General features: G+C 41.9%; 1 protein-coding gene and 1 long non-coding RNA gene across 4 annotated transcripts in view; one reads left to right on the top strand and one right to left on the bottom strand.

The window, feature by feature from the left end:
• Positions 1-13178: 13178 nt before the first annotated feature.
• LOC310897661 lies at positions 13179-16267 on the bottom strand. The gene is made up of 2 exons (XR_014582466.1): positions 16109-16267; positions 13179-14778 (listed from the first exon to the last, which is right to left on the bottom strand). It is a non-coding gene; the product is annotated as an uncharacterized lncRNA (long non-coding RNA).
• Positions 16268-16339: 72 nt separating this feature from the next.
• RNGTT (RNA guanylyltransferase and 5'-phosphatase) overlaps positions 16340-26861 on the top strand; it is a 187900-nt gene continuing 177378 nt past the window's right edge. For 2 of the 3 annotated variants that reach the window (XM_083831490.1, XM_083831492.1), the window contains exons 1-2: positions 16424-16555; positions 22725-22834. In XM_083831490.1, the coding sequence (XP_083687616.1) occupies positions 16492-16555; positions 22725-22834 (174 nt within the window). In that variant the 5' untranslated portion in view covers positions 16424-16491. Of the gene's footprint in view, positions 16556-17731; positions 17887-22724; positions 22835-26861 lie in introns of all 3 variants that reach the window. The other variant, XM_083831491.1, reaches the window with a different exon arrangement.

The following is a 26861-nucleotide window of genomic DNA, read 5'->3' as shown; positions in this document are numbered from 1 at the left end:
ATTACACGGGTGTATGACTGGCATAAAGTAAATACTTCGGAAGAATTTACTTAGCTTGAAGCTTTTGTATATGCATCACTGTATGCTGAAGTCATTCTGCTGTATCAGTATTTCCATTGAAGCTTGAGAGAGATTCTCTGGTAGCTCTGGTTCCTATGCAACTGGGCTTTTAGGTGGTGCTTCTTAGCAACCTGTTTAGGTTACAAATGTCTTTGCAACTGGATTTCAACAGAAAAATAATCACTGTGATCCTGAATATGTGTAGTGGTGCTTTAGGTGACCAGTGGCTCCTAAAAACATTGGGGAAAAGGTATCCAGAAATACTGCACAAGTCCTGTAACTTTTGGTTAAGGAGCAGATGGGTTTACAGTGGGTACAGCCAGCACCCCCCATAGTCTCGTCAGACCCACTGTTGAGTGAGAGACAGATGCTACGTTACGCTGCACTTCTAAATGTGCACGATACTAAATCTTAACAAAATTATTAGCTTTTAATTTTAATTTTCTTGTTATGCTTGTTTGCAGTCCTTGGCCAGTCTGGGGCCTTTCTGCATGACTGAGCCTCCACCTTTTCCCTTGGCACATGGGAGGTTTTGCATCCGGCCTTCCAGCCCCAGCAGCGGGAGAAGGCTGGGAACGGGCTGTGCTCTCTTTGTGGTCGGCAGCTCGCACAGTGGTGTCTGCTAGGGAGTAGCCGTGGCTCTGGGAAGAGACGAGATCAATTAAAGAACAGAGGCTAGCAGAGAGAAAAAGGAGCATGCAGGGCCTAGAAGACAGAGGTTTCATAACACCACAGGAACAGCTGTCATCATTTAGTTTTGGGGTATTATTCTTGGGAAGGCTTGAAATTGTCTATCCTCGAGATGCAGTAGTTTTGCTAAGTGTTGTGTGTTTTTTTTTTTTAATGTCACGACTTAAAACCAAAGTTTGCTCTTGTCCTAAGTATTGTTGAAATGTACATGAAAGACCCCTGGACATATTCGTATAGCCACGTATGTACAGCTCCACTTTATCCATCCAGTCGAAGTTTAAGCCTTTAAAGCGTACACGTTTTAGTACGCTGTCAGCTTTTCATTTCCAGTCACCTACGTTCGATGCTAATTCCCTGCTAAAATTGTCAAGCCTGTAGAACAAAATCATTACTTTTGTGTTTTAAATTGTTAGCGATTAGTTGTTGTGGAAGTGTTTCACTTCTTAATTATTGCTTTTCCTATTTGGTGAAATAATTTGAAAGCTAATTTAAACTGCTCCTGTATCTGCGCTGAGACCCATTAATGTGATTGCAGAGCCAGTTTCAGTCTAGGCCCTCGGGCAGTAATTTCTGAGAGTGATGTCATTCATGGGATGAAAAAGCGATGACTGGCGAGTTCCAAGCATGAAGGAAGTGGTAATTACAGAGTGTTTTTTCATGTCAGCATGACTTGTGTGAAGGGCAGACCCAGCTGAGCTGGGCAAAGTGGTTCTTGTTCCCAGGTGCCTGCCTCGTACGTGTGCCCCACGGTCGCCATCCCTGTGGCAGGTGTGGGTGCGTGGTACCAGGCCGTTCTGTGCCGCTGCAGTCAATACCGACACGTTAGCGCAGAGCTGCTGTGGTTTACAGCCTCCTCCTTCCTACCTCTTCCTTTGTTGCAGGAATGGTGTCGCTTGGCAGCGCCCGTATCAGTGCGGCTCTGATGCCAGCCCTGCCTTTGAAGTTGTGCTTGGACGGCTTGTGAGCTACGTGCAGCTCAGTGCCCGCCGGTAAGCCTGCTGCTGCTGCAGCCAGGGATTGCTGCGCTGCCTTTTTGATCCCAGTCCAAGCTTTCATGTGCATATTCTGTGTTAATCCTGGCACTTTCCAGCTTTGGGACGTTGAGCTTAGCTTTCAGGTTCTTCTAGCCTTTGGTGCTTAACCTGTCACGGAGCAGAGCAAAGCTATGCTTGGATTTTCCAAGAACCTACCGTGCATTCACATACATTTTCTTGCTCAATCAGATCAACTTTATAATTGGTCTTGTTTTCCTTTCCTTATCGGCTGCCAAATGAACTTTTGTTGAGACCAGACAGACAAGGTCAAAGAAGAAAAATAACAAAATGACATGCCAAACACTGTGCAAAGCCAGGAACAGAATTACCTGTTTAGAAACCACTCCCCTGTTCTGGTAACTGCCACTGAGTCCCCTAGGAATTAGGTAAGCTTAATGTCTTTTTACTCTGGACAACTGTCAGATTTGACTACGGAAATCTTTTTTTTTAATATTCATTAAAGTATGTTTGGTTCTGCTTCATATTCTTCATATTTCTATTCCCTGACTGTTAACTGATTCCTGATTCCATATCCTTGCTATTCAAAGGAGCTTTACCACATAAAACCTTACTACGTCCTGGAGCAGGAATGATCGCTGGTGTTTCACCTTTAAGGCTTTTTGCCAATGTTGCTCAGTTGTGCCAGGAATTCTGTAAGTAAACATATCAACGTTTTGTGTCTCTTGCTGCTGACCAGATACCAAAATATATAAGTCTTTTGGATGGAATTTCCAGATTTGTGGTTGTCCTTATTCCCATTCCTGACTGAGTTACCGGTATGAGGAACGAAGTGGGCTTTGGAGCAGCATGTTAGTTGAATCCGAGAGAACATGCCTTAGTATTCAAGATGCCTCTGTTTTGAAATGGTTTCAAATAGCATGGCTGTACTACCAGAAGACCAAAAAAAATAAATAAAGCTTCAAAATTATCAACATCCTTCGAGAAGAGTAGCAGATCAGCAATTGTAGCTAACTGTGTTAGCTGAAACTGTGAAAACAGTCTTCAGAATAGAGGCTTTTGCAATAAACATTATCCAACGGTTAATCTCATGGTTTTACCATCAGATTCCAGACTATGTCACCCTGATCAACATTGGCATGTGCACCTGAAGGAAAGCCTTTAGAAGATCAGCAGGTAGTGTTTCTCTTTCTGTCACAGCTTACGTTTAGTGCTTGGAAATTGCTCTGAGAAAGGGATGTTCCTATAAAAATCATAAAGAATCCAAATAGTATGATTTTTGTGAATACTGTCCCTGCTTCTGACCCCACCCTGGCCTCTTCCAGGAAACGTATCTTGGATTGTCCTTCCTGCCACGTATGTAAGAGCACACATGAGAGTGAGATTCACGACGTTTCTCCCGTAGAGAGCTAACGCAATTATTGCATCAGATGCAGGAACTGAAACTCGTTGGGTTTCACATTTGCTTCTCCAGCTTGGTTACTGGGGAAAGGTGTCGAGATCATTGTTCTCCGCTATTCAGAGCTCAGGAATGTGTGATCCACGGACTTGGGCCCTGGACTTCCACCTGGGAAGTTAAGATCGTCCTGCCCCCCGATTAGATAATGGCAGAATTAAATATGCCCTTACCTCATAACAGGAAGAATGGTAAAGAATCTAAATGTCAAACTCCTACAGTTTTGTTTCTTTCCTCCTGTTTGCACACACTAGAAGCAATGCAAAACCAAAAACCACCGACAAAAAAACAAGCATAACTTCCTGACCCAAAGACTGCTAACTGATCCTCTTCCCAAATCTGCGAGGTTGGCAGTTTCATCAATAACAATAATTTTGGCTACCAGCATAACACGCTTGAACTGGCTCTCTCCAGCAGTGTTAAATAAATCCTGATGAGAATTACGAGGAAAGTGTAAAGAAAATAAAATCCTACATTTTATTTTAATATTGATAAGGGTTGGAGTTAGGACAGTCCATGCAACACTTCCCAAACTGCCATCGGTTTTTTGTTATTAGTGTTGTACTGCCATGTACATTGGTCAGACGCATCAACATTAATGAGCTGGGAAAGCTGTGTTAAGACTGTCTTGATTATTTTGACAGACAACAGCTAGAGAGTGCTGTCGCTGTAATTAGTTACGGAATTTGAGTTCATGTTGCTTTTATTAGTTACTGTAAAGTATCTTTGCTGAAAGTTGATTTATTTCAAAGAAGGGTATACATTTATTTCACTATTTTTATTTTAACAAATGCCATTTAGAGAGATAAGAAATCTACAGCTTTGTCCAGCAGTGTATTTCATGTCTCAGTGTGACCAGTCATGGTTTTTCCTTATTTTCTTCATGGACAATGCTGGAAAAATTCCCAGCATTGAACTTTCTTGTAAAGCAAAGAGCCATGCCCAGTGAGTTGTGAGGAAGCACATTGTTAAGAAAAGCTTCCTTGTCTGGAAATACATGTAAATCCAGGGGAAAAAAAATTCACAAACTTGCCAGACGATCATTTCTAATTTTACAGCAATCTAATAGTCGTGGGCGTGTGCTTTGTCACTGGGATTATTTGACTGCACTCAGTAGCAGAAAATAAAAAATAAAATCCCAAGTTGAAGTCTTAGCTTGTTAATAAATGAGCTTTCTTTCTGGAGCCTCATACCAGCAGTGAAGCTTCCAGCCAGATTCACTCTAAGGAGATTTTTCTTGTCTGAACTTGAACTGTTGCCATTCAAGGAAATGCTAAAGTGAAAATAAACTCCTTTAAAGTCAAAGTATCATTTGACTTTGTTCCTCTTTCTGTTTTCACTGCCTAGGCAATTTGTTTACTTGCTGGATTTTTTTTCAGGCTGGGACTTTCCAGTGACGTTTCCTCATCTGGAAAGAGAGTGGAGTTTTTCACTACTGAGCAACATCGGGGTTTTCCATTTTCCCAAACTCTTCCCGCATGCAATTTATAGTTGATGATACAGATCTCGTTTGGTTTTGTTTCCCTCTTTAGAGAAAGAGATACGCATCTACAAAAGCCTTTCATTTCTCCTGCTCCAATGTCATCAGCTTTCTTTTGTCTGCCGACAGCAATTTGAAATTTATTACAGTTTTCCCTTTCTTCACCATTTTCCAGAGCTACCCGTTGTACCTCATTTCCCCCGACAAAATCTTGTTCTGGACTTCATCAGTTCTCAGCATTAATATTTTATCCCACTTATCTTCTGTCTTTGGCTGCATGACTGGCCACTTCAGTCTTGCTATCATACTACTGAGGCACTAACCTTTGTGTTTACTCTGCGTTTATGTCCTCTTTCAGCTACCCTTGGTGTCTTTTGTTCGTATTCTGCCCTAAGTTCAAAATGTTCACATAAACTTCTGGGCACAAGCTAGCATCTGCTGCCTACCTGGTGTGCTGTCTTGACGTCACTGGTTCCTTTATTCTTTATAATATGTCGGTAACTTACTTCATCCTTTCTTTCGTTATTACTTTCTTGTTGCTGTTTTCTGCAGTGCTCCTTGTACCTAGAACATCCACCACCAATTGTCTTGTTTTTAAATCAACCCCCAGGAGCAGACAAGTCAGAAACTACGTAGATACAGCTTGCTACTTATCATACTAAGACAAAGGAACTACAGGAAAATTAAACATCTGTAATAGAAGAGAGCTAGGTCTCACTACTTGATTCTGATCTATTTTAATAATATGCCAAAAAATGCAAACGACACTGAACCACTTGCAAAACACTACTACTATAACCGCGTGTGCTGTGCTGTATCTCTCGAGAGACAGGAAAATCAATCAGCTGCTGCTTACGCTTGCTCTTGAGGACTGGGTTATAGAATTCCAAACGCCATGTGACATAGCGAGGTGATGCAATATTTATGAAATGCATGCAAGTCCCAAAAGCAAACGATGTTTTTTCTAGAAAGATTAAGTAAATACTAGAGTAAGACTACCGTTAAATGGAATTCTGGTCTCTCCGCCTTCCTTTGGGCACGTAAGCATGTACACTCACACAGAGCTCTCACTGACTTTAATAAGAGCTGTATGTATGTATTTATGGAAGCTGTGAGACTTAATAAGATATGTTATATTTATTAATTGCAGCACACCTTGCCAGTGGGCAGTGGTATGGTAAAAAAGGATGGCCTTGAATATTAGGTGTAGAGAGTATGCCAAACCAGATCCTGCCATCCATTCACCAAGACTGGCACGTACATACTTTAGGAAGGCAAATAAATTCCTTTAGAACAAAGACATCACCTTCCTGTCAGTGATCCGTGGTCAAATGACAAATGCAAGTCATAACCAAAGGACTAATTCTACATAAGTGCTAAAATCCCCATTTTGAAAGAAAAAATCGTGTTGAACTCTACTGAGTTGAATACCTGTAAAAAGTCAAGCTTAAAAGTTGCTAAAATTCAAGTTTTAATAATGTTCTACTAGGCAGTTCTTAGTAAGTATGTATAAAAATAGAGAGGTTTTATTTTTATTAAAATATACCTATCATCAACCATTGCAAAAAAATTCAGTCTGACCAAACACCACGGTCTGTTTCTTACACTTTATCTGAACTTTAAGTAGGTGAGGTAACTGATGTAGATGTTGAGTAAAATAAGAGTCATAGAACATAGTTCTCATATGTGTTAATATAAACCAGGAAAATTGTGTAACTTGTTGATGACTTCTGGAATTTACACAGCACTGTGAAACTTTGGATTGCAGTGTTCATTCATCGTCATTTACGGCTGTGAAATCAAATGTACTTAGTCTTTGTCCTTTGCTATTTATGAGCTTTATTTTGAGATAGGGATGAATGCTTTGTCTCGGAAGTAGGTTTTGCTCAAAGACAAAACAAACTCTAGGAAAAAACTGTGTTTGTTTCCGTACAAATGTGTAAGTGGGATGATTTGATAAAAATATCTTTCCGATAGTGATTTGCATGATAATTTGGGAACAAAAGTTTCCTGGGTTGAACACAGGCAGTGGACTTCTTGTTACACAATGTACTTTCAGTGGCGTGATTTGTCACTGCTGCCTGCTAGATAGCATATCTTTATCAGTCTGTATTACTGCTGTAAAAAGGCATCTGGCTGATGCAAATGTGGGTAAGTCACACCAAGAGGTTTCTCTGTTACACCTATTTATTTATTAGTTGTTTTTTCCTTCTGATCCCTTTTCATTTCTTACTAGTTCTCTTGTGGAATGCCACAGCTGAGCCCTAGGTAGCACTCCTGTTTTAAACTACCTCAAACAAAGTAGATCAGCAAATATACTTTGTGCATACATTGCATTGGCACAGCCAGTGAGGTAGTAGGCTGAGATAACCTATTCAAGACTTGGCACTGATCCTTGAAATTGAATTCTCAGTGCAGAAGAGCAGCGTTTTGGTGGGTTAGTACAGAAGCAGTATAACCCTGGGGCTGAAAAACACCAGAGATCCCACAGGGAGATCTGCAGGCACGGCTCCAGGTTGCTTCACTAGAAATATAAAGAAAGGATAAGCAGGTCAGTCAGGTGCTACAGATTGCCTGTCTCTCTTCATCGACCTGCTGGAGTGGGCCTGCGGGGCTGGCAAGTACCCACTGCAGCCAACTATCTCCCTCAGTATCAGAAATGACTGTATCTCTGAGGTGATTAACACCATCAAAACTGGATATACATCTATTTATAATGTGTTTGTATGCCATGGTTCCTGCTGAAGAAAACAGTATTTAATGCTAAAGAGATGATGAGTGCAATTGAACTATCCTTTGTAGCCCACAGCCCCTAAAAAAGAGAAAGCGAGTCCAAATTTCTGTACATGTGGTTTTGCTACCCATAGAAAACAGAACAAACAAACAAACCCAACAACACAACCTTTTATGGTGACAGTGAGTTTCAGTAACAGATGCAAAAGAACATAGCCAGATCAAGAAGAAAAGTGGATGTAACCATAGTTTACTGACTATGGTTATCTGAGAGCTGTCCCATTTCTTTAGGCTACGGCCTTTGAGCGTTTCCAAACTCTCCAATCAAATTCCTTTCACAAAGTCTAATAAAATAGGGCTAATAGGGCTGCTAAGATGGTGAAGGGCCTAGAGGGGAAGACATACGAGAAGCGGCTGAGGTCCCTTGGTCTGTTCAGCCTGGAAAAGAGGAGGCTGAGGGGAGACCTCATTGCGGCCTACAGCTTCCTCACGAGGGGGAGTGGAGGGGCAGGCACCGATCTGTTCTCTTTAGTGACCAGTGATAAGGACCCACGGGAATGGTGTCAAGCTGAGACAGGGGAGGTTCAGGCTGGATATCAGGAAGTGGTTCTTCACCGAGAGGGTGGTCGCGCACTGGAACAGGCTCCCCAGGGACGTAGTCATGGCACCAAGCTTGTTGGAGTTTAAGAAATGTTTGGACTGTGCTCTTAGTCATATGGTCTGAATTTTTGGGTAGACCTGTGTGGTGCCGGGTGTTGGACTCAATGATCCTTGTGGGTCCCTTCCAACTCGGGATATTCTATGATTCTACAAGTTTAACTTTGTCTTGGTCTTTTCCATACTGGAAATGTTAAAAGGTACAGCATGGTTATTCTGTTTAGTGTATGAGTGAAATGTTTGTTTCAAGATCTTTCACACACTAGAATAAGAATGTTGACTGTGTACTTTTATTAGTTCATCTTCATACATTAAGTTGACCCACATTTCCTCAGGACGCTTGGCGTATCAGAAATCTAAGAGAAACTGAGACTGGGTTCTGATATTTGGTGGTAATGCCAGATATCTGTAAGGCAGCCCGAACAGTCCCTGTCCTGCCCCAGCCCTGCCTACTCTTCCTCACTGTCTGCTGCTTTCTCCTGGGAATTTACCCACACTGTTTATCTAGCCACAAAACGAAAATGAAGTGAGGAACTTGACCCAGCTGCTCCCAGCAAGCAGTGAGGGGGAGGCCTGCCTGCAGCCTGCTTGCAGCAGCTTTTCAGCTGCATCACTTCCCTGGCTTTTTTTCACTGCATGAGCACAGACAGCTGCTCAGCACAAGGGAGGAATCATGGAGCAGAAAGGGTGTGTGAGCCCAGTGCCCACAGCAGCGATCAGCAAAGTGCTCAGCGATGACTTGCAGCTACTCAAGCCCTGCTCTCCTGCAGCCTGCAAAGCTGAGCAGCTTGTGCTGGCCGTTGGGCCCCGAAAAGAGGCCTGCAACTAGAAGGAGGGTTGTGCTGGAAACGTTTGTTAAACAATGCCTCAGATTTTAATCTTATGCAGTTAGATACGTAAAAACTCCTTTCTGCATGGCTGGACCTTCAGCTGCCAAGTGGGTAAAGAAGATTACCTAGCAACAGCTCTGCCCTTTTCGATGCTTGAACAAACTACTGCAGAGAGAAGAATGGAAAATAATTAAGTGGGCTGTGTTTCAGGACAAAATGCCTCGTCTTTTCAGTCTGCCCGCTCCCTTTGTGGTAATCAAAGTTTGCATCTAACATGCAAACAATCAAAACAGGCTTCCTATTTTAAACTAGCATACCCTTATGTGTAACCAGGATTATGTCCATACTGTTCATACTTAATTTGAGACCCTCTATCTCTGTGTCATCGTTCAGTAATTTACATGTAATAAATCATTTTAGATCTATTCATGACTCTCCGCTGTGGTGTACAAAAGTTTCCTGGCACGTTTTTCTGATTCTCCATGTTAGAGTATTTGTATAGAGGTAGGGCTTGATTCACAGTCCACTGAAGCTGGTAAAAGTCTTTCACTTAACTTTAGAAAGCTTAGAATGTGTCCCATAGTGGGCCTCTGCCAAAACATCCAATTATAGGCAAAAATAAAATGCTGAACTCATTTTAGCACATCTAACTCTAGATACGTGGAAGGCTATGTGGAGATTTTTCTCCCCAAAGGGATTTTTGAAAAGCAGTTTCTGAATAGCAGAAGTAGATAAAGGAATTCACAAAATGACTTTTCAGAGAAGAGTTAGGATTTCTAAGTAAAAGCCTACATCTTTTCAGTGCATAAAGATTGTTTAGCCAACCCCCAAAACTTCAAACTACTGGAACATAGGGTGAACCTCAGAGGTCCAGGAAACTAATTTCAGGGAAGGGCAGCCATCTTCATACCTCCTTCCCTTTCCCAAGGACCTTAATGTGAGTAACCCCTAGAAGTCCACCTGGACAATGACAGTTTCATACCCATATTGATTAAAGGTCTGAGTATGAGGGTAGTGGGTTTATTTGCGTTAATCTTAATTACATGCAGAAGGCATAACCAGCAGTGGAAACAAGTGACATGGATTTCAACTGTGGGTGTATGGACAGCAAGGGAGCATGGCTACTAAGTTCTCCAAGGCAAAGCCCATTCCATAATGTCTATCGTAAATAATTACAGTGTGATGTAGCCTAAGCTGGTGAGAATGTGCAAAAGAGTGCTTCTAGGGAACTTGAAATGTGTGTGAAATGAAAAATTTCTATTCTTTTCTCTAAGGAATGCTCGGAAGAGGCAAATTTACAACCTATACAATGTCCTTGTCTAAAATGACATTTACCAACTTACTCTGAAGGTTCCTGAGAACAAGGATGCTGCATATGTATATACTAGGATATTCCTCTTGCTGTGTACTTGGTTTTGAGTGAAGCTCTTGCAGGGAAGAAGTAGGATGTGTTCTTGTAAAGCTTGTTCCACAATGAATACTGACAGAAAGAAAAGCTATTTTCATAAGGGCAATGTTTGAGCATCTGATTTTCTCTATATGTTTGCATACATATATTTTGCCATAATTTAATTTGTATACCATAAAAAAAAAAAAGCCCATGTGGCTGCTAGGCTAATCACTTTGCTTTACTTCTTTTCCTTTGCCTTTGGCCAGTTTCTTGGGGCATTTTCAGGACTGCAAACACCTCATGATAGAGACTGTGGTCTTCATTTATACTTGTACATTACATTGCATATTTTGTATATTACAGGCATATAAATATAAGTCTGCAGGTATTTTCTCACATACTGTATTATAGCTTATACATGTATTACTCTTCACAGGCTTTATATTCACATATATCCATAGTATACATATCCATAGGCTCAAACTTAGGATGCAGAATGTCAGAGAGTGCCTAAGGGTAATAATCTTTGCTTTGACTGATCACATGAAAAAAATATTTCTACCAGTATAGCAACCCAGAATTTGATCATCACGTACACAGGTTTGTAGGCTGAAAGACTGAGCCTCTCTCGGCTATTTCAGGCTGTAGAGGAGTGATAACCCTCCAGCAGTTACTGACTGCTCTTAGTCTGCCTCCCACACTATCCAGGGCCTCAGTTACGCAGTTTTAACCACAGCCTCCGCTCAAGGCAGGATTTTTACTGAGGTGTCCATATTCAGACAGTACAGAAACTAGAAAGTGTAGCAACCGTTTTACTTTGTGGAATCTAGTCACTCACCACATCATCTCCAAAGAGTCATGACATGCTTTCCACCTACTTAAAACAGAGTTGTTTCTCCCATATTATGTCATGCTTTTCCCTACTGTGAGTTATTTTCCACCGTGAAATTTTAGCTGGTTGATTACTTTATCCATACTCAAAGCACAGTCTTACCGGATGACTTGATTTTATGCAACGGACCAGATCTTCTTGAATAGTTCATCCAGATATTTTTCAAAGTGTAGTTTTCCGCTGAAAATTATTCCTCACAGCTCACGCAAGTTATGCCACAGGTGTCTAGGGCAAACCAGAAAAACACTAGGGAGATGTCCTAGTCCTCCAGGAATGACAGGTGTCTTGCTCAGGAGCCTGTTGTGCAGCTGCTTACCTCTGTACATCAAGCACACAGTCATTTCAGTTGCAGAGGAACAGTAGGAAGAGGAAGACATGTTGTATTTTGGACCTGCATGTCACTGTGTGAAGTCACATACCTTAGAGGCTGGAGCTGAAAACACCATCTTCGTGAATGAAACCCTGAAGGGAAATTTAAGGTTTATATAAAGACTTTACATAAAGCTGCTTATATTGCATCCATTAGTCGTGCAGTTTTATTACTGTTACACAAGGGAGGGTGTAGTCTATATTCTATTAAATGTCTGGTTTGTCTTCTGTGTGAATTTCTATTACGAAGTGTATCATAATCTTGCACTAGGGAACGACTCTAGAACTTGATTTGGCTGTTTTCATGCTGTTTCCTGTTTATTTTGGACAGGAGAAGTAACTGTACTTTTAACTTACATCATTTTAAGTCTGTGAGGTTGTGGTGCCCCCTAATGTCTTGAAGACTAAAGACTGTTAATTTTGTTGCTGAGTTCTCAAAGCTCTCCATAGGAAGAACACTGTAAATGTTCTCAAATATCTCAGAGCGCTTAAAACTATGCTTGAACATCCCTTTTTGTTATTTTATGCACACAATGAATAAAATAGTTTCTTTTTGACATCTTATTTTCATTCTCAAACTGGGAAAAAAAAATTGTCTCAGAAGTTAGGTTCTTAATTATTTGTTGACACCAAATAAGTGGGCATTATTTACAAAAATGCTGAGCTCCTAGCATTTTCTTTCGATTTTTTATAAGAGTTGGTGCATACTCAGCATGTTTTAATGTAGGTGTGTGTGGTAGGTTCTTTAATACGTATGTAGGTATGTATTAAGTTTTGCAATAAGCATAAGCAACCCCAATATTAACTTTCACTTAAATGTAAAAGTATGCTTTCGTTGTACTGTTTTTTTTTTTTCTTTTCTTCTGATGCTATTAGAGTCTAAGTGCTATTGGAATAAAACATGACCACAGTATCAAAGAAGTTAAAATATTTATTCAGATTCAAACAGTGCTCACCCCTCCCCCAAAAAAGCTTCATGCATGCTGAAAGTCATAAAGGAACATTGTAATTAGTCATACATGTTGTCACAAGTCAGTCTGCTATGAACAGAAAAAAACAACAAGCAAGGAATGTATTAATTGAATCAGTAAATCAAATATAAAAATACAATTTGCTCTGTTACAATAATTATATAATAGCTTACTAGTTTATGACATCAAGTTTCTTTTCAGGTGAAGACCTGTACCACGAAGTGGAAAAATAATCCTGTGTGAATCACCTTTGCCTGCATAGTTAGCATCTTTCACAATTACTTTCACTGAAATAAAACCTGTTGTAGTCTCAGTTCAGTAAATATGTATTTTTTTAAATAAAAAGAATATTTATTTACCGATAGAGTCAGAAATGTCTCTTTCAAATAATATCTTGAGGGGTTTCATTTTCTTATTACATTCATTATTACTTTACAAGCTCATGGAAGATAATACTATACTGAAACAGAACAGTAATAGGGTTGTTGACATATCAGTATAGCACACTATGTGTTCTCCCTTCAGGCAAAATACCTTGGTGGTCCACTTTGCCCAGAACAGGGATGACGTACCTAAATTAGCTAGTTAGTTACAATATTAATGTATTACATTAAAAGGGTAAGATTATTCACCAGAAACAATTTGGATTAAATATTCAGTTTGTAATTAGGAAAAAGATTTAAGGTGTGCTTTTTCATGGTTTCTTTTTTGTTTGTTTTGTTTTTTGTTTGGCTGTGTTTTTTTATCTTTTTTTCTCAACTCATGGGAGAACAAAAACGCAGCTCTCCACTACCAGAAACAGTGCAGCTGAACTAAAATCAGAGGAGTCAGCAAGGCCATGGTACAAGGGATGAACCTCATCCCAGAAAAATCACTTTGACCATAGTGTCTGCTCTGCCAGGAAAAGGATTTAAATTGGTGAGCAGACACCAGGGTGAAGTTACAGGTATTTGAATACCTCTAGATAAAAGAGAATTGGTATACAGAGAAGCGCTGAGGGAATGTTATATCACAGACTATTAAAACACTCACAAGTTGTTTTTCTTTCAAGGTAATCCTTGAAAGAACTACTACATTCACCTGTTTTTCCTGTTCAAACACAGCAAGTGCAGGCTTTTGAAAGCCACATGGAATATCTAGGAACTCGGTGCCCTCTGCTGGTACATCAGATGAAAGCGTTCTTGACTATAAAGTCGAGCAGGAAAGTATGGCTGTTCACAAATAAAGCTATTGATGAAGCACACAAACCATCAACCTATGCCTGTGTAAATTGTTTCAGAGTGTCTAAGATTGCCAAGTCCAGTGTAAACTACATATGCAGAATATGTAAGATGAGTCCATCCATGAGCTGTAAGTAACCTGCCATTTCAGGTCACAGTTATAGGATATTTACTGTTAAAATCTAGATAAAAAAACGCCATTCCCATATAAACACCAACTGAAAACAGAACACAAGTCATCGTGCTAAATACTGTCTGACACACCGTTTTGTTGGAAAAGATGGAAACAACCTTCTCTCTCTCCAAGAAACAGCTTTCTCATTCTCAAACAGACACCACAGTCATTGTTCTTGCTGCATGATGTGGAGCAAGATGGCATGTGGCAAACAAAGGTCACAGCTCAGGAGAAGCTCTCTAGCGTGGTGAAGGTACTCAGCTGAATCACAGAATTGTAGGGGTTGGAAGGGACCTCAAGAGATCATCGGGTCCAACCCCAAATGGCTACTTGCATTACGCTGTTTGCCAGAGGGATGCCCTAAACCCTGCTCAGCCAACTCAGAACCCGCAGGAGGCTAAACCGTGAGTGCTGTCTGGTGAAGCTCATTTTAGCTGTACGCCTCATTTTAACTCTCTACCTTATATTTAAAATTTCAAATATTTTATTTGCCTTGTGCACTGCTAAATAAAAAACATGTACGTATACTCCCAGTTTAACTGTACATCTCTACATGAAAGTAGTTTTGCTCTCTGCAGCTGTTAAACGTTTTAAAAAAACGTATCAGAACCTTACAACTAAATGATGAGAATAGATTATTGCTCATTCATGAGCTATTTTTGTACTACTCTGCACCTCTGAAAATGGTTTCGTTCCTAATTTGGCCGCACTGGTGACGGTACCGTACCGTGCCTCTTACTGTACTGAAATCAGAAACTGGGGCACTTGGGGTTGCTCTTGGCTTCTTGAACGCTCCCTGCACTCGTTTCACTTTCTGTTCCGGCTGGTCTCTGGCACCACCTGGTGTCCGACTGGTGCTTGTTCTATATGGGGAAAATCAACATCTTACTTCAAACATCATTCAGTATCCTTTTAACGGAAGCGCGTTGAACAGTTAAGGAAAATAATAGAAATAAATTGTCTTTCAGTGTAGCAAGACTGTTTCAACTCTGACGAGAATGATAAGATTAATATATAATAACCTTAGATGTCAAAATTCAGAAACTTGTAACATAGCATGAGAAGCTAGTGACTCTGATAGGCAAACTAATTCACTGATACCTCAACTACTCAACTCAACTCAAGGGGGAGTTTGTAAATTATCCTCAGTGAGAGGATATTCTAGGGTAGAAACTACATCTAATAAAATCTAGAGTACTAAAATGCAGCAGGAAACATGGCCACTGTATGAAGTACTGAAATGTAATTAACTGGAAAATAAGCTATGCTTCACTGAAACCACCTTAAATGGCTTTTTTGTTTGTTTGTTTGTTTGTTTTTCAGGTAAACACGGGATGTAAGCAGACTGCTTTATGGCCATGGGGAGTTTTTGCTGGTGTTTGTGCAGAAACACAGCTTTTGTTATGTGCACCTAGTCGTAGGCATAATCTTTCTGGCTTTGCCTGAAGGCCTGGTACAGAGGCACCTCTCATTTCCCCAACCCTCCAGCTGCGTGCCAGCTCAGGACATTTCCTGGCCCGATGCGGCCTACTTTGGCAACCCTCGTTTCCCTTCTCTTCCAGCGACGTGCCCAGCCTCCCCTAAAGCCCACGCAAGCCTTTCTGCACGCGCGACGGCCTTTGCCGACGCTCCAGCTCGTGTTGCACGAGCCGTGCCCACACGTTTCCAGGCGAGCTGCTGCGGGCTGTTCCTCGCCGTCCCCACAGCCCCGCTGGAGGAGCTGGGGCTGGTTTATGACATCCTCTCTGTGTGGGCTGATCCTGGCCGTGTCAGCGATCCTGGCCATGTCTCCCATCCTGGCCATGTCTCCTTCCCGGGCCGAGCAGCCCCGGGCTGGCCACTGTGCGCAACACATCCTTCACTCTCCACAGGGAACCTCCAGTCCCAATGTGGTTTTTTTATTATAATTTTTGGAGCTAAGGGAGACCGGTATGTCTATTTATTATCATTTTTGGAGTTAAGGGTGACCAGTATGTCTTTTATTATTATTTTTGGAGTTAAGGGAGACCAGTATGCCTTCTTATTATTATAATTTTTGGAGCTAAGGGAGACTGATATGTATTTTATTATTATTTTTGGAGTTAAGGGAGACTGCTACACCTTTCCATCATCACTTTTGGAGCTAAGGGAGACCGACACGCCTTTTTATGTTTATTTTTGGACCTAAGGCAGACCGATACGTCTCTTTATTACCATGCGTGCAGTGAAGGCAGACCGACGGGTGTTTTCATTACTACTTTTGGGGGCAGACCGAGCCCGGCCAGCCCTCGGGACGGCCTGCGGGGCCTAGCTGGGACCTCGCGGCCCCTCGCCGCGGTACCCGCGGATCGGCAGCCCCGGGGCCGGTCCCGCCGGGCCCCGCTCCGCCACCCCCGGCCCCGCCACCCCCGGAAGCGGAAGCGGCGGCGGAGCCGAGGCGGGGCCGGCTCTGAATGAAGGCGCCGCGGGCCAGGGGCCGGGGGCGCCGCTGAGCGCCGAGGGGCCGCGGCCCGCACCCCCCCCTGCCCTGCCCTGCCCTCCCCCTCCGCCCCCCCCTGTTCCCCGTCCCCCGTCCCGGTGGCGGCCCGGGCCCCGCCATGTCCTACAACAAGATCCCGCCGCGCTGGCTCCACTGCCCCAGGAGGGGGCAGCCCGTGGCAGGTGAGCGCCCGGCCCGGCCCCGGGGCGGCCGTGCGGCGGCGGCGGCCCCCTCCTCGCCTTGCCCGGCCTCCCCCGATCCTTCTGGGAGCCTCCCCCGGGCCCCTCGCCCTCCGGCCCGGCCGGGGAGCTTGGTCCCGGGGCCTCGTGGGCCTCGGCGAGCCCCCGCCGGGCCGGGGACGGAGCCCCACGGCGGGTCCCCTCGGGGAGGCCGGGAGCCTTGACGAGGGGGTGGAAGGGGATGAGCTGTAAGGTCCCTTCCACCCCAAAAGCTTCTGGGAGAGCCCGCTGTCACGCTCAGGCCTGGCTTCCAGCTTCCTCCTCCCTCTCCGAGAGGAAGGGGTGCTTACCGGGGGTGACCCCGCAGCCGTGGGGTGGCCGCCTGTGCCGCACCCCAGGGCTGCACGCTCATCCTCAGTGGGGTCTGGCAGTGGTTGCTGTGGCTGGAGGTTTGCTGGGTGCCCGGCTGTGCTGGTGGCAGGAGCTGGGTGCTGTCTACAGACACGCTTTTTGGTGGGGAGTGAGCCCCCAGACTGGCTCGGATGAACTTTCCCCCCCGCTGCCTAGTTTGAGGTAGAGCAAACAGACACTGCTCTGCTCAGTTCTCTTACGCTTGCAGCCTTTCTGAGGCAGACAGTTCAACAACCCGTTTTTTCCCTGTGCTTTCCCACTTCTTACTCCTCCATCTTCCTGTCTTTGATGACTTAAAGGTGCTTTTCCAACGCGCAGCGTGTACTGCTCCGCATACTGTTCTAGGTGGTGGTGTGCCATGATTTGGGTAACGTTACAGTTCCAGTCTTCTCTGTCCCACATTTCTGCATCGTCTTTTTTGGCTGCGGTTGGTTGTGGAGCAGCAGGCGTTGACGGCTGCTTACAGGTTTATCTAAAACCTGGTCAGACATCTCAGTAGGCTTAGTCTTGCCAGGAATATGTGTTACTTGGCATTTATCAGTATTATAATTCCTCATCTCGTGGGTTACTGTTTTCCCTCAAGTTCTTCGTATTTCTCTTGAGCTCGACTTTATTAAATAACAGTATTATCTTCTTATCTCCCTTTTTTTTTCCTGATTGCTGGGAAATGTATTGCTTTTTATCTAGTAATAAATTTGATAGTGTAAATTGTTAACCTTTGACCATGACAAAAATAGACTAACGAATCTTTATTCTCTTTCTTCTCAGCGAGTTCTTGATCTCTAGAAGTTGTCGGTTTTGTTTGTTTCTTAAGCCATGGCTGCTCCAAAAAAATGACATCCATTAAGCCAGAATGTGGTTCATCAGCATGTCATCTGCTGTGCAATGACTGCTTGTGTCTTTGCTTATTCAGTAGCTGCAAGGTAACTTTCCTATTCACTGTGATTGTACACAAAAAATTACTGCACACACGCACACTAAAAAGTTCATTTCTTTGGCTGCTTTATCCAAATACATTCTTATATTAGTTCACTTAATTTTTAGTGTTTTTTTTGTGCGTACAAGTTAATCAAAAGTTGTAATACGCCATCAGTCTTCTCTCCTCTTTTGTTACTCTACATTCAAACACATCTTACTATTTTAGTGATACATAAACAACAACAATGAATTTAAAAGTTGTCTGCCAGATGTTTTATATTCCAGTTTTAATTAGCATTTCAAACAAATTTGTAAGCATCTGTGCATGGTTTCCCATTTGACAGTATAGTGGTTATAATGTTGCTAAGCAAGGTTTGTCTGGCTTCTGTGGACCTAATATTCATCAAGTGTTTGATCGTGACCCTCTTGTCTTACGATTGTGGCATCTATAATTTCAAGGTGACCTCAAATACAAGAACTAGTGAGGTCTGGAGCTCTTCTGCTGTCCCAGATGGGGTTATGAAGAAAGGCTGAGAGACCTGGGTCTGTTCAGCCTGGAGAAAAGAAAACTGAGAGGGGATCTCATCAATGTATATAAATACCTGAGGTGTGGGAGACAGAGGGATTTGGCCAACCTCTTTTCAGTGGTTTGTGGGGACAGGACAAGGGGCAGTGGCCACGAGATGGAGCACAGGAAGTTCCGCACCAACCTGTGAAAGAACTTCTTCACGGTGAGGGTGACGGAGCACTGGAACGGGCTGCCCAGGGAGGCTGGGGAGTCTCCTTCTCTGGAGATATTCAAGGCCCGTCTGGACGCCTACCTGGGCAGCCTGCTCTAAGGAACCTGCTTTGGCAGGGAGGTTGGACCCAATGGTCTCTTGAGGTCCCTTCAACCCCTACAGTTCTGTGATTCTGTGGTTCATTTAGGTTCATTCTGAATGAAGTGAGTGGATCTATGTCTCCCTCTGTTGTCCAGTTTACTTCTTTAAGTGTTGGTGTTCTGCTGCCACTGATTTTATGGAACATTTTCACGTTGTACTGTAGTTTGGTAGCAGCTCAATCACACACTTGACAAAAAACTTTCTCTGAACTCGTAGAACTGAAGTTGTTGGGTTGCTTCAGCCTTGGCATCTCTGTCTTTGCAGGTGCCTATCTTGTATGGCCCCCCAGAGTCAGGTCTGTTTTCTCTCTGCCACAGAGAGTGCGAGCAAGATATTGAGGAAGAGATGTGAGAAATGTCTCAGCAATGTCTTGATGTCAGCTGTTGGTTCCTATTAGTTGCATGCAGAACTGACGGTTATTATTAAAAACATCTCGTGGATGTTACGTGGAGATAACACCTCTGGTTCAGAAAGCTGCTGAGCTATCCGCTTGTAGTTTGAGGGAGTAATCTGCTGATGGGTTGTGGCTGTTGTTTTATATTCTTTCCTAGGCATCTGTTATTGACCTGATTCGGCGATGAGATACTAAGTGTAGCAGGTGCTTTGACCCACTGTAGCTGTTCTTAAGGCAGAAGACTCTTATTTTTTTTTTTTTATTGCAGATTTTACTGTTTCATCTTACTGAAGTTCCCCTTGCTGAACCTTGGTCACTTTCCATTGTGTTTAACCTTCCCAATCAATGTTCAATCTAAACATAACCGTGGTCATAAATTATTCGTAGCTCCTGCCACATACTGAATTAATAGCTTCATGTCACAAAAAATTAGGCTACGTTACGGGTAGCTTTTCCACTGGCATGCTCTAGATAAAACCTTTAAGAAAAGATGAAAAATGTGTCTAAATTTGAACGTGTACTTAGGAAATTTGAAGTCTTAAGTTATTCACTTTGATTTCTCTAAGAGTTATCCACTTGATGTCTGTTCAGTATGTCTGACATACTGACGCTTACATTTAGAATTTTTACCTGTTTTTAATCCTAAAGAAATAGTAATCTTCCATCTTTTACACAGGCAGCTCTGATTTGGAAAATGGTTTTTAATATCCACTTTCCAAAACTATTTGCCAAATTTGAAATTAATTGTGGTGGTAGGTGATAAGATAGTCAGGCTTCTGGTAATGTTTTGAAGTTTGAGAACTCAGTCCAGGAATTACAATTATTATTATAATCATTATTAATTTAGTTTAGTTACACTAATGATTTTGGTTGCTGTGATGCCCATGTAAGATACCACCTTGTTACTGTCAGTTCATCTTGTTCAACGTAAAGAATTGCCTGTTTAATTCTCCAATCCTTATGCAGGAAGGCTGAAGTAGTGTTGAAGTAATAACTGTCTGCAACTCTTCTTTACCATGAACTGTATGTCAGATCTGTAGCAGAAACTGTAGCTACTGCCTTATTTATAGTTCCCATATTACTAGGAAAGTTTAGAGTTTTTTTCTTGCATTAGAGCTTAGATTTTCTGTAGCTTAGTGATGCTGAGAGGGTTTTATCTGTACGCTAGGAAGGAGGACTTTCAAGGTTCTGTACAAAGATCAAAAAATACCAAATTTGCCTGTTAAGATACTTTGGTTTTCTGTCACTGGAAGAATATTGTATGAGTTTGTATTGAAGATCATTTCTACAGGTGTAGCAGTAACAATTTAGAAAAAAAAAAACAAACAAGAAAATAGCAGAAGTGTACATTCTGAAGACAGTGCTTGCTTCAAAGTCAGCACGTAAGTTTGTATTGCTGAGAACTGTGATTGTTTTAAAAAACAAAACCAAAAAAACCCCCACAACCCAAAGCCCTTGCTTTCATAGAGCAGGATGTGCTGCTAGTGGAATGGAAAGGCAGAGGGAAGTAGGGTAATGAGAGGGATTTTTCTGATAGTCCAATGAGTTGAAGAGGCTGTAAATTTATTACCATCTAATGCGTACGTTGACTGTGTGAATGACTTTTCCTGAAGCTCTCTGCAGGTTGAAGTGGTCTTGGACAAGCGTGACAGTAAGGGTGCTTCTTGCGTGGCTGGACAGCGTCAGAAATGAGCTAGCAAGTTGTGTGGAGCTCCGCAGTTTCCTTTCTGTATCTGCCCATCTTCTCATTTTTAATGGCTCTTTCCTAAAAAGCTAGATGCTTACGTGAAAATACATGAGATGTTCTGATAGAATTTAAGGCTACAGAGATCTCTATGGATATGTTGCATAAAGGAAAAGCTCTCGGCAGACACTTGCGTGTCCATTCAGTGAGAATGGGATGCATTCTTCCATTTTTACAAAGGTCAGTGAGCGTTTCTCTCAAAACTTGCATTCTAGCTGAATGCAATGGGTGTATTAGTGTCTTTTCATTCCTTGTGGTTTCGGTTTGCTGAGAGTGGAAGGATTTTTTTCCTTTTTTAATGAGGAAATGTTCTGTCTTGATGAGAAAACAGTATTTTCTTGAGCGCTTCAGAAAAATTGCTTGGCATTAGGGTTAGCTGTGCTGGGTGAATACCCAAGGATATGAAACTGCAAGTTCAAATGGGTCGTTACTCTACGTTGCACAGCTGAACAGGGGCCTGAAACGGTATAGAAAAGTGTTCCCTAGTGAGTTCAAAATGTTGAGTGGGTATTTGTGTTTCTAAACAGGGAAAGCTTTTAAAACGTTTCTAATTTTTTCTTATTTTTTTAAATTGTAGTTATATAGAGAGTGAATTGTGTTTCTTTAATCTGGGAAATAGGATTGCTATCAGAAGAACTTTAAAACATATTTCCACAAGCTCAGGACCTAGTGGCACTTTCTTTCCTAGAAGGACTTGTCTGGGGTTCTTCCTGCGTTAAAAAGCCTCTGTGCTGGTCTTCTGTGCGATACAATTGCATGCTTGCGTTTGCTCTGTTTTTAGAAAGGCTGCGTTTTTGAAACAGTTCTATTAAATAAAGGGGAGAGAGGATGAAAATTCTTGGGCAATAATTTGTTTTGCACTTCCCATGTGCAGAAAACGCTGAGGTTCCCCCAGCTTTACTCCCTGCCTCTGTCGCTCCCCTGGCTGCAGCTGGGCAGCTACGCCAGGCCCCTTTCTTTCCATGAATTTAAGGCCTTTTTCCGCAGCTTGCCACTGCGTGGGGTCCCGGGTACTGCAGCAGGAGGTAGGTGCGCTGCTGCCTTGGGCTCCCCGGGAAGAGCCATGCCCACAGCTCGCTGGGGTCCCACCAAGAAGCACCAGAGACCTCCTCGGAGGTTATTTGGGATCTTCTACAGTAGATCTGATGGGTGGAAGAAAGAAAGCAGTGTTAAATAAATCTTGGGTTTTCAGGGACTGGTGGCAGTGATCCATAAGTACTAATTCCTGTCGAGTTTCGGTGGGTTTTGTGATTTACACGGTGCCGGAGCCACACACAGGCGTTGTTTGGAGGGAGAGCCGAGCCCTGCTGTAGCGCAGCAGCAGGACTCTCCCGACAAGCCTCAGGGAGCACGTTGGGCAGATCTGTGGTGCACAGCTCTTCTGGGCCAACCGCGTTGCTTTGCAGCAACCTTTACCATCTTTTATGCTTGCAGGTACTCCAAGCTGCAGTTCACATGGTTGGGTAACAAACTGTCATTTAACATTTGTTTTTCCATGTTTTTAACTCTGATGAGTTTAAATTTTGTTTGTTCTCTTGCGTGCTCTAGCTCTGCAGCCTAAATCACACTTACAAACTAGCTAAAACATTTAAAATGCCACTTTTTGATGATCTGACCTGTTTCCTTCTAGACTTATTTGCACATTCAGAGAATTTGTAGCAAAGAAAAATTCCAGTTGAGCTCTTGTCGATACTTTTCCTGCAGTTGTTTTTCATTGTAGATGAATCTCTAAAACTCCTTATATTGCTTTGAAATCACAAAGTTGTAAGTGATCTTATACATGAGTATACATAAAATGCTGCAAAATTTGATTGTGTTTCATAGGGAAGTTTTTACCTTTGAAGACAATGTTAGGACCAAGATACGATGATCAGGTTGCTGAAGAAAATCGCTTTCACCCAAGCATGTTGTCCAACTATTTAAAGAGCCTGAAGGTAAAGTGAAATTTTCTATTAATTGAAATGTTACTGTTGTTGCTAATACTTACTCAAAATGTTGCTTTTCAGGTTTAAGAAAAATGTTGTTGATGGCTTCCTTTGGGACACGTACAGAAAAATTATTTAAAAAAAATTCATTCGTTTTCTCTGCAACCCCTTAGTTTCAGAAATACTTTTTTATTATAGGCAAGAATTGTACAAAATTCTCCAGCCCATTTGCTGTGTTACCAGCAAGAAACTCACTTTTTTTTTTTCCTGTTATTACTCTCACACCTTGGTTAGATGTCATTGTCAAAATTCAGATAATTTGTAGTTTTACAGATGACTCTCCTGTATGGGTATGTTAGACTGCAATTCTGCTTATATGAGCGAAAACATTTAAAAAACGAAAGGCAAATTTCATAGTACACAGGTCCATTGTCTCTATTCAGCCCATTTCTATCTTCCTGCTTCAACTGGGATGTTCTGCATGACTGCACGGTTTTGACAAGAAAGGTGGGAACAGGGCCTTTCCAACCTTTCCTGTAATGTAGAGGTCTGTGCAGTGCTGTGCATTGCGGGGTGCATCTGGAGATGGGATTTTGAACGTCCCGGACAAAGAAAGGCACGCAACCTTGTTCTTCTAATCTGTTTATTAAACTCTTACATAGAAGGTGGGCACCACTTGATTTGGCTGTGCAGTTTATAAAGCTAATCATGGTAGTGACATTTTTCATGTATTTTTTCTGTTGATCTAAGATTCATTCTGAATTTGTTTAACAACTGGAGCTTAAGCATCAAGAGTCAGATGGCTAAAATGTGGGAAATTCCGTTTTGTGAATCTTATTTGGGTTTGGGCATAGGGTAGATGCTAAGGTACTCAGTGTAGCAGTGATAGAGGTACCAGTGGGCGAATGCGAAGCACATGTGCCTGAACTGCTAGGACTTTGCTTGTTTGAATGCTTGGATCTATGTGTCTAAATTCCATTTGGGTTTCTGTTTTTTGTAATATACATTTTTGACTCTGATCAGCTTTAATGGCCATTCCTAGAAGTTTTCCAAAAGCAGTCTTATTCATGGTTTAAAGTAATTTAAAATTCTGTATGTCTTTTAAAATTGTAGAGAACTTCACAGACTTGCTCAGAATTTCTGAGTATTTGCTTGCTAGTGATTTGTCACCAAAAAAGTAAACCACGGTGAGCCTTCATAGTCTTTCCAGGAGGCATATCAGTCGGTTGTTTTGCAGTGCTACAAATTTATGAAGTCTTAGTGACGTTAAATGGTTAGTGTAATAGTGCAGGTATCAGCTTGTGGTTCTCTGCTAATGTATTGCTCGTTTTGTTTAGTAAGCAGAATGTATAATTTCTGTCAAACTCCCTAGTTTCATAAAATCTATTAAACAATTTTTGATTTGCCAAGATAGGCCATGTGTTACCAGAGAGCTTCATTTCTAGAACAGCAATTTACCAACAGTCTGGCAACATGAGATGAGTGCGCAATTGAGGAGACCTAGAAAAAAGTGGATTTTCCCAAGTGAAAAGTAACTCACTGGGCATAGTTGTCACCACTTTATTTCACTACGTTAAATGCTCATACTTTGCCAAATGAGTCACTTCTGAAACCCTGGTGTTACTTAGGTCCGTACGATTTATCTGCCAAAGTAGAGATTTCAGCAGAAGCTTTGACATCTGGATTTTGGTGATGGTGAGGTATTGCTGTTAGCGCAGACATTTGACGGTACGGGTTCAGCATTTAAGACAACATCTGTCTGAGAGGAACTGAGGTGGAACTTCGCCTGAACAGCTTCCTGTGCAGTTGCTGAAAATCTGAATGTTAGACACAGATTTGGTAAGGGACGGCAACTCCTTTTTTCTTACAATTGCTAATACTGACACAGTATCTTAGTGATCTTATTAAAAAATACTGGAGGAGCAATTGGTGATAATGTGAATAATTTCTTTTTCTTTCTTAAGTTAGGGAAGTTAGTAATATTTATGCTTTATAAAAGTTCACTTTATTTCTGTCACAAGGAGCTACGGCATTACTTAACTCAAACGAATTCCAATTTGGAAAACTAACTACCAGCTTTCAGCCACGTTATTGGTTTAACAGATAAATTCAGTCACTGAGTTAAGCTACTTTACTCAAATAAAAAATAAGAAAAGGAAAAAAGTCCAGGGAGTGGAGAGAATTCACTGCATTGTAGTATTGCTCTCACCCTCCTGGGGAGGATGTCTTCAAGTTCCAGCGTCTAATGAGAAACTTCTGGGGTCATGCAAGGGGAACGTAGCTAAGCCTGTTTATTTGCTCAGCAGCAGAAGAGCGCATGCATAAGGCATTAGTAGCTTGAGATAGCTGGTATGTGAGAAAGTGAGAGGGAGAAGGCTTTTGTAACAGTAGGAGGACACGGAGAGACTGGCCAAAGTAAGCATCAAGACTGTGATGCTATTGTATGTAAAAGGTAATGATTTCAAGCTATAGGTGAGCTTTTTCTTCTATTCACTCATCTTTTACAATTACAAGCAAGAAAAAAATCTAGTTAAATTGTGTTGCAATGCAGTAAGATTTTATTGTTGCAACAGTCCTTGTGAGAAATATAGATGTGCTTTAATGAGAAGTTGCTCAACAGTTTAAAGTTATTCTTTCTTCCAAAGCTGTGTCATTTAATGATGGACTGAAGGATGATTCATACCAAACGCTGGATGGAAAAATAGGTTTTTTTTTTTTCCAGTGGGTAACTGTCTATTTTACTTTGGTAGTCCTTCAAAAATCGTCTCCTATTAAGAACTTTCTAGGAGCAAACCTATGTTGTGATGTCAGGGTTCGGGAGCAGAGCAAAGGACCTGCGTGATGAACGTCCGTCTCTGCAGTAGGTGAGAACTGTGGTCCATCAGACCAAGTGCAAGCACAGTGTAACTCCCGTTCAGTGACTGAAGTGTTTCAATTCCTGTAGGACCAGTGTGTCTTCAGATGGATTTTGGAGGCTCATAATTGTATACTTTGATTTCAGGCCTTATGCTCTACATTCCACTTCAGAGTTTTGACTAAATTGTACCAGATGCCTGTGTGGTTTACTGCTCCATAAAAAACATGAGGAACGTGGTCACTTCACAGGATCTTCACTTACTTACAAATAATTTGTAATAACTGTAGAGGAATAGTTGGCCAGGAGTCCTGTAGTTCTGAATTTCCTCCTTAACAGACGCTTTCCTTTGTATCATCCTCCTGTTCAAATTAAATGCAACATCCCCAAAATTAAATGCAAACATTTAATGCAACATTAAATGCAACTTGGGGACAGTTTGGGTCTGAAGAACATTGTAGCATTCTCCTGGGTTCTGTAGGTCAGTCAGGAGACAGAAGTCTGTACATGAATACGTTTAAAAGAGTAATTTTAAAGGTTGAAGGAAAAACTTGAGTATCCTTTGAGCTTAAATGCTTTGATATGAAATTAATTTTTGAACTTCCTCGCATCTCAGCGACAACTCTTCATTGCGGGAGGAGTTTGGGGAAGTTTGGAAGCTTCTGGTGGGAGCATTTGAAACCGCTGGTGGGAAACAGTGGGATTGGGAATTGGCTTTGAGTTTTCAATAGTACTGTAGAACTGTATCTTTTGGACGAGAAGATGTTAAACTATATTTCACAACTTACGTGCACTTTTTCTTGTAGCTCTCTGTTACAACTTGCAATATTAAATGGTGTTACCTTTTATTTTGTCTTCCTGATTTTATTAATCAGCTCGTTTTCCTAACAACTTTTTCCATATATGCAGACTACCAATTGATATAGCATTTTATTCAAGAGTGATTTGCATTTTGGAGTGTCTTTTTTTCTTACTATGATGGAACTGAATGCAAGTCCTTCACTTTAAGTGAAAATATAATTTGAATCTTACTTTGAAAATATTTTGTTCCCTTTAGCTGAGGATATCTTGGAAGCATTACACCTAACCTCGTATTTTAGATAAAATAATAGTTTGTCACACTTCAGCTATGCAGTTGGGCCGGAGGACATTTAGGGGGCCATTTAGGTGGCTTCATAGTGT

The sequence above is a fragment of the Anser anser genome, assembly GCF_964211835.1.
Source record: "Anser anser genome assembly, chromosome: 3".
In the NCBI taxonomy this organism is placed as follows: domain Eukaryota; kingdom Metazoa; phylum Chordata; class Aves; order Anseriformes; family Anatidae; genus Anser; species Anser anser.
This window is presented reverse-complemented; position numbering and strand designations above follow the sequence as displayed.